Raw genomic sequence first — 8,022 nt, 5'->3', positions numbered from 1 at the left:
TTTTTTTTTTTTTAAATGAAGAGGTAATGAATCAAAATTACCTGAAACTTTTAATTAACTCATGATTTAACAAAGGGGAGGATTACTCCTTCCCACCATGCCTTGATAATGTTCTTATTTTCTGTAACTTACTAAATAAAATTCTTATCTAAATTGCCTTTTGTATTAATCTTTTTTTTTTAATGAGATACAATTTTTGATCTGAAACATTTAAGTGTGAAAATAAATAAATAAATAAATAAATAAAAAACTCAATGACTGGAAAAGATGACAAGGGGTGTTTCCACCCCGTGTCTTCAAGGAGTGAACCGATTAATCTTATTGGTTGAGAATCAGTAATTTTCAACCAATAAGATGAAAATGATTGGTTCTTTTAATAGTATTTTTTGCTCCTTTAACTAAAATGTTTTCCCTGTTCAGAGATTCTGAAAATGACCTAATAAGTAGATTTTCAGCCCCATCCCCAGAACCTCCAAAGAGCAAAGTGCAAAGCACTAATCTCTGTTTTTCCTGTGTTTTGTATTACTCCTTTAATCACCAGTTTTACTAGAGGACCATGTCTACGATGAGATCAGACTGGGTAAATCTGATTAAATGATATTAATRTGTGTGGATGTTTTGATGAAGGGGATGGTCCTTATATACACATATCAGTAAATGCCTAACTACAAATTGTTAAAAATAGTTTTAACAATTTGAATTTTTTTTTTGTCCTTCAAGTCCAACCTATAATATCTGACAAAATGAATATTCTTGCAAATGGCTGTAATAAGTACATATACAATATGCATTGATGATATTCCTTATATTTACATTTCAGCATAACTGACAATTCCTCTTTAAGATAAAGTTTTTCTGATACCCCTGCACATGTAAACATGTCTCTATTGTCTTGATATTTTTGACAACGTAGCCTCAGAGCTACTGGCAAATATTTTCCAGAATATTGTTAGAAAGTTTGGACTTTTATGAGGATTGTTTGCATAGAAATCTGGTCATTTTCTGATTATATAGAGATATGGATATAATTTGTATGTCAGTTAAAAAGATTTGTTGAAACATTACTTTCAACTATAGTTAGTGCACTTTAAAGTGAAAGCCTGGCGACCAGTTCATGTACAGAATACTGTTTGCTCTTGAGTGAGAATGATTCATTGGCATATAGAGACACTATATTAGCTGTATTACATACACAGTAATTCTGTTTTATACATTCATTTGTTCTTTTTTTATATATTTACTTATAGTAAAAAGTGACTGCCTGGACTCCGACGGTAAATAGAGTAGATCAGTGTCCTCTTGTTTGAATCCTGTGTGTTGAATCTATAATTTTACATAACAGTAGAATAATGTAGCAACTTATCTCACTTAAATGTCAGCCTTTAATATTTCAGATTACACTGATAATGGTGATGATTGTGATAATGATTAGTATTATTATTAGTARTAGTATTTTACATTATATAAGATATTAGTTYTCATAAGTTGGTTTTGCTCTCTGCAAGTTTTTCATTGTATCTGGTGGGAAAAAGAAAACACTTCCTCTATATAAATTTTTTTCCCTACTGGCAGGGAGCAATCACCAACTAAATGTCCAAAATGTATCATTTGTCCTGATAAAATTCTCTCTAGAAGATAGAGGTGTATGTTTTTCAGAACAATGTGATTTAAAGTAAAATACTGTAGCTATTATAGCTTTAGCATTGCAGTGTTACTCTGCTATGTGTGCTTGTTTTTATCAAGTATGTATTAATTAATTTACATGCCCTATAGCTCACGCCTCATGCATTGAAGACGTTGATGATTACACTGACTTTACCAATAACCATGAAGGTAACTTTGACGTTTTTCTTTTGTTTTCTAAAGGCTGAAAAAGTTGAAAATTAATTCTGAACACTATTATAAGCTGTGTCTTAAAATCCTTTCTTGTACATTACAATTTTTTACTCAGGTTCGTCAGTTTTTTGGGTTGTCAAATTGCAGTATGATTGAGGTAAAACAAAGTTTACTATAACCAATAATAGTCCAGAAAGGTTTCAAAAGCTGTTTATAAGATGTAAATGTGTGGATAAATCAACATTTTAGAGTCTGAAGATATGTTTCATCAGCTCCTTGCTCAGATTTAAGAATTGTTCCCAGCTTAGTCATCAACCTGTTACTATCCATCGACTTCTCTTTTGTCACCAGTTGCTGTCTCTAGTTTTGGCTACATAAACAGTCCTGCTGTCCACTATTTACATCAACTTCCAGCTCTCCARGCAGCCTGCTAGTCATAGGTAATTGAGCAGTTGGTAGTTCAGCACTTCCTGACAGCCGCCAGACCACAAAACTAGCAAGCATTTGTTTTCATTCTCTGTTCTTAATCTGACATCTGATGTTTCCATGTGTGTATGCAGCATTTGTCAAACAGAGTGTGTATTGTGGGTTTGTGGTTTAGGATTCCTGTTGGGGCACTCCATTTGTAGCCCTCCAAGGTCCATCCCTAAGCCTCCTTACATCCTCCATTTGTGCTCCTTATCATACTCACTTCAGTGTTTGTTACCGCTCTTTCCCTTCACCGATGTAATCTGATCTCATCATCCTGTTGGACATCTCTTGAAAGGCCACTTACCATCTCCATGGTAACAGGTGGTAACCAGGTCAAGCTCTTTTTACACTTGTGCGCACGGAAGCATCTGCGCACTTGAACACACACATGCACACATAGTTCCACTAATATATACATATCCATATACATTTGTTGAAACTCATAATTCAAGCAAATACAAAAAAGGATATTWAAAGGTACAGAAATGTGTGTCAACATTCTGCGTCCCACTCTCCTCATTTCCCACTAAAGGCAATAAGTGCAAGTTTGGGACATTCTTCACCTCAACAAGGTGACACATTTGAGAGCATGCTTCCGTAACAGTGTATTACATCTAGTGTGCACAAGCGCATGCAAGCACACACATGCACACACCTACACACACACACCAGAGCACATATACCCCCTCAAAACGCCATTATAAATCTTGCAGACAGCCATGAAAATGAAACCAGTGCAAGTAATGTTGAGATTAGACATTCACAAACATGATTAATGGGGTTTGGCCGCACCCTGTGTGTGCAGAATATTAACACTGCCATGTGTAACAGAGGACACCTAGACCAGCCATAGAAACAAAAAACACCCAMATGYCCACTTGTGGCTTCCATTGGGTGGTTTCAAGGTCTACTTTGAATGGGTTGTGGAAGGACCTATTGTGATCTTAACGCAAAGTAGGTCAAGCATTAACTTTAGSAGACACTCTGCACACTGCTACATCAACTGGAAAATCTCTGTTAAACCTTTTATTTGAAGAACATTCCCTGTTTTGTTTAAAAAGCTTTAAAAGTTATTGAATCGTATTTTTACATTGTTTTTAAATGGGTTTTGGACAAGATCATTAGCCTCTATGCAAATGATAAAGTTCATAGAGTTTCTCTCATTTTCATAATACAAATAGCTATTGTTAATACTGAACGCAAAGGCATCTGACAGTTACCAAGCAACAGRTACTGAGTGTATTTTGCAGTTTTGGGATGTAATTTGAACAAATTTTGCTTTTGGTGAATTTAGGAAAATGTCTATTTGATTCTACAGGACATTTGGTGCCTGCTTTCTGTCTCAATTTTATTGATCTTTTTTGTTTTTGTGTTGACCTTTTTTATGCATCAGTTTAGGTAAAACCATCCGATCAAAGCGTTGGAGTCTAAATTTAATGTTTAGTTTCCTATAGTGAGACTGAGACGAATTAATTGTACTTTATCTGTATGCAGCAGTGGCATGARAAGCATTTGGTGTGTTCCAGTGTTTTTTGTTAATATGCAAGAAGTAACATCCCTCCATTGTTGTTTGCATCAGGAAGTGTGTGTGCACATGTCTGCTTGTGTGACTGGCTTTGCATAACATGAAACAAGTAATTGCCTCCCACAAGTTAGATAAACTGCAGCCTTTAAGTATTCAACAACCAGCTGTCTGAATATCTGAGGCACACTTAGAAGAAATGCTGCTCTGCCTTATTATTCTTCATTTAAAGCCCTCTGCTATTTTAGTAAAAGCATGCTTTTCTACCTGCAGTTCAGCCAAAAATATTTGTTTTAACTGGCTGTCATTAATGAAAAGGATATCTAAAGATATATGTTGCATTTTGGTATCTGTGGGTTTTTTATTTTTATTTTTTTATTTTATAGAGGATGGTTTTTCAACAACAATTACTTACTTACAGATTTGGTACTAGGATGGGCAGGAAGATATTTTTATAGTAAAATATCAATTACCATTTTGTTCTCTAAATCAATATGTAGTTTTTAAAGAAATTAAAAACTCACCAGGCAATAATTTAGGGCAAAAAGTGTTTCTAACCATATTTTAATATGYTTGTATTTTGTATCTTGCTAATTTAGCTGTTAACGTGAAGGTTTGCCATATTGACAATTTGCTGTGAGACATAGACCATTGTGTTATTGTTTTGGTTACAAGTCTGAGTGTAATCTGATCCTTGGCTACAACGTTGGCACTCTATGAAATAAGACAAGCTTATAACCAGCTAAACAGACAAACCAATTCATTATGAAGAGACCAAACATAATACGATAAGACCAAATGTAATGCAATAAGTATTATCATGTCATAACAATAATATGACAATACTATTTTATTAGTCCTATCATCTTATTGTAAACATCATATGCTAAGATGTGTACTAATGTCCCAGACAGGAAAGGCTTCTCTACCTGTCCCTGCTCTAGACTGAGCAGGGACAGGTCACTATTGCACATCAGCTTTGCTGAAATTAGAAATTATACATTTCAAAATACATAAAATCATTCTATGCCCTGAGGTTTGGGGTGAGTCAGCAACTGTTTCCTCTGGTATGCCACCATAWGAAGAACTCAGAAAATGCCTTTTCAGGACAAACAGTGACTCATAGTTCATTAACAAGACTAACCAAAAGCACTGTTATATAAAGACTACACATCATACCTTAATGTACCATGTTTAAACATCTAAATGCTAAAAAAAAAGTCAACCACTGATATATTTGTTCACATAAAATTATTTATGTGCTATAATATGTTAATGTCAGTCTGTGAAAAGGTTTCTGTCATTAGTCATTTGCAATGTCCCAAGGTGTTTGTGTGTTGTTGATAGTGGACAGGGTCACATGCTCTAGGCAAGGACATTACTGTCCAATCAGAGTAGCAGCAGGGTGCAAAGTCCTGCCCACGCACCTACCTGCTCCATGCTGACCACACCACCTGTCCTCTCCTTACACTTTTACTTTTTTTGACACGTTTTTCCAGCTTGCTTGTTTTCCAAACGTTCCCATATGGTGTGCCCTGCTTGACAGGATTATCCCACATTTAGCCTCTTACTGAAATTAAAAGATCCACTCGCAGTACATATTTCTAACTTAGTGAGATGTAGCCTCACACAAAATGGTAATTAGAAGCAGAGCAGAAACAGCAGTCGCAGAGTTAATCAGTGTATGAATAAACATGAACGGGATAGCTGTGGCATAAACAGCAGCTATTGACTGATGGAAATGCATATTCAACAGCAACACTGATATGCTTTCTGCTAACAACCTCTCTATCATGTACGACGTGATTCACAGTTTGACCTGTACCGACTCTTTTTCTGCCATGTGCAGTTAGACTTGTGGCCGCTGTGAGTGGTTTGAAAAGCTGCACAGAAAGGTCATGGTCTTGCCTGGTGGTGTCAGATGGAGTAGCTTTCAGCAAATTTGAAAAGCCCTGTGTCCTGACCTCTTTTTTTTGCAGAGCATGTTATCCACAGTTTCCCTGATATTTAAATAAATGACACCATGCTTCATTTTATATATAAAGGAAATACCGACAGGAAATAACRCCAGACATTGTAAATACTGCAGGACTTCTATATTTAGAACTGTTGTAAGTTATTTTAACTCGATCTAAAATGGGAAGCAACTAAAAAAATCATCTATTTTATACTTAAATCACTAGATGCATCATTTGAATTATGTTCCAGACCAGCATTGCAAAATGTCAACAAGTAGTCAGCTGCAGGACAAATCCGGATAAAAGAAATGTGTGGGAATTTCAGCTTTTAAATATTAAGATAAAATTGTCATTCCGATCCCTTCATTTTTCAAATCGGAGGATGATCCAAACAACATATGCCATTATCCATCCATCCATTAATCCATTTTCTTTCACCCTTGTCCCTCAGTGGGGTTGGGAAGGTTGCTGGTGCCCATCTCCAGCTAACGTTCCGGGCGAGAGGCGGGGTACACCCCGGACAGGTCGCCAGTCTGTCGCAGGGCAATACAGAGACACACAGGACAAACAACCATGCACACACACCTAGGGACAATTTAGAGAGGCCAATTAACCTGACAGTCATGTTTTTGGACTGTGGGAGGAAACCGGAGTAYCCAGAGAAAACCCACGCATGCACAGGGAGAACATGCAAACTCCATGCAGAAAGACCCCAGGCCGGGAATTGAACCCAGAACCTTCTTGCTGCAAGACAACAGCTCTACCAACTGCGCCACTGTGCAGCCCCTATGCCATTACATATGTCTGCATAATGGTCTGCCTTGTCAAATTCACTTCCACAGACTAACAATTCAGGTAAAAATATAATTTAATTTAGGACTGATTTTGGATATACAGTTTTTGAAGCACTAAGAGCACGTTACGTGTTTAGTAGTCGGTTGCAGTGCAGCCAAGGATGGAATGTCATATTTTCTTAACTGATAATAAAAAGACGTGGATGCAAATATATTTTTCTAAAACCTAAAAATATACAAGATCTTCTCTTAACACTGCTGTTAATCTATTTCAGAAGCGGACTTGTCATTTTTGTTGCTAAGTCATGTAGGGCCATGTTTTACATACGCCGTCTGAAGCCTAATCTAATAGTAGCCAAATAGTTGGTAGATTCAAACCACAGCTGCAATTTTATGAAACTGGTGATCAGATTTTTCTGTCATGCTACATCATTTCCACATTTTTTTCTGTTCAAGCAGAGGCAGGCTTTTAATGATTTTGTTTTCCCTGATAGGTTGATAGAAGGAAGGGAAGCAGAAGATAAAATGAAAGGGAAATGAGAGGGAAAGAAGAGCCTTGTCATGCAGCTCTCTTCAGGCCTGTAAGGGATGCAAGAGGGGAGGAGATGAGATGAGAAGTGAAGAGGGATCCCTCTGAGTCAGCCTTGGAGTTTTCCTCCCTCTTGTCTTCCTCCTCCTCCCACTATAATTTACAAGACTCCCGCCCTCTGCTCTTTTCTTTTTTCAGTCATCTTCTTCCTTGTTCTTTGTTCTGCTATTTCCTCTGATTCGCATGTCATTCACAAAAGCTTTTCTTGTTCTTCCCGTACTTGGTGTACTTTCTTAAATTGGTAGTCTTTAGGATTTCTCCTTTTTTTTATCCCATCTGACGCTCTCTCTGTGGAATACTGATGAGCCAGACTGCACCACTCCCTCACCCTCTTCTAAGCTAAGGAAGTCCTGTGAGATGAGCACGCAGAAATCCCTCGTATACCTTTGATTCAGAGCAGAGTGACCAACCCTTTTCTGTATTTATTGGCTCTGTGCTTTATTCAGCCTTGTGTGTTCTCTCGAGTTCGCTTGCACCTTTCCACATCACCTTCTTAATTGCTTGTCACCTCTGTTCCCTTTCTCCTGTGCTCACATTCATTTTTTCATTAAACTCAAATTTCCTTCCCCCGTTTTGCCCTTACTTGTATTTGTTTTCAATGTTAACTTCTTTTGACACACAATGCCCTATCTCCTCTCAACAAGTGCCTTCTCTTTTCCCCAGCTGCTATTCCTCCACTTATATTTTGGATGCAGTAACCAGTATGAGTTTACTGCTGTAAATGGCTGATATCCCATGTGCATCGTGTGCGTTTTTGGGAGCTAATGCTAGCGTGTCTCTGATTGTGTTATGTTTTGTGTCTGTCTATTACACCACATTGAACTGAACTTTAATAAAGACTGCAGGGATCCA

General features: G+C 37.2%; 1 protein-coding gene across 10 annotated transcripts in view; it reads left to right on the top strand.

Annotated features, from left to right (window-relative positions):
- shank3a (SH3 and multiple ankyrin repeat domains 3a) overlaps positions 1-8,022 on the top strand; it is a 140,030-nt gene that overhangs the window by 82,011 nt on the left and 49,997 nt on the right. For 6 of the 10 annotated variants that reach the window (XR_001776702.1, XM_017305277.1, XM_008411317.2 and 3 more), the window contains 3 exons: positions 542-580; positions 1,248-1,274; positions 1,774-1,833. The exons of the other annotated variants lie outside the window; for them this stretch is intronic. Coding sequence is in view for 5 of the 6 variants with exons in the window: in XM_017305277.1 (XP_017160766.1) it covers positions 542-580; positions 1,248-1,274; positions 1,774-1,833 (126 nt within the window). In the remaining variant the exon portion in view is untranslated. The remainder of the gene's footprint in view (positions 1-541; positions 581-1,247; positions 1,275-1,773; positions 1,834-8,022) is intronic. 10 annotated transcript variants of the gene reach the window in all.

Source organism: Poecilia reticulata, linkage group LG6 (assembly GCF_000633615.1).
Source record: "Poecilia reticulata strain Guanapo linkage group LG6, Guppy_female_1.0+MT, whole genome shotgun sequence".
NCBI classification, from domain to species: Eukaryota; Metazoa; Chordata; class Actinopteri; order Cyprinodontiformes; family Poeciliidae; genus Poecilia; species Poecilia reticulata.
The sequence above is the reverse complement of the archived record's forward strand: the minus strand, read 5'-3'. Positions and strand labels throughout refer to the sequence as shown.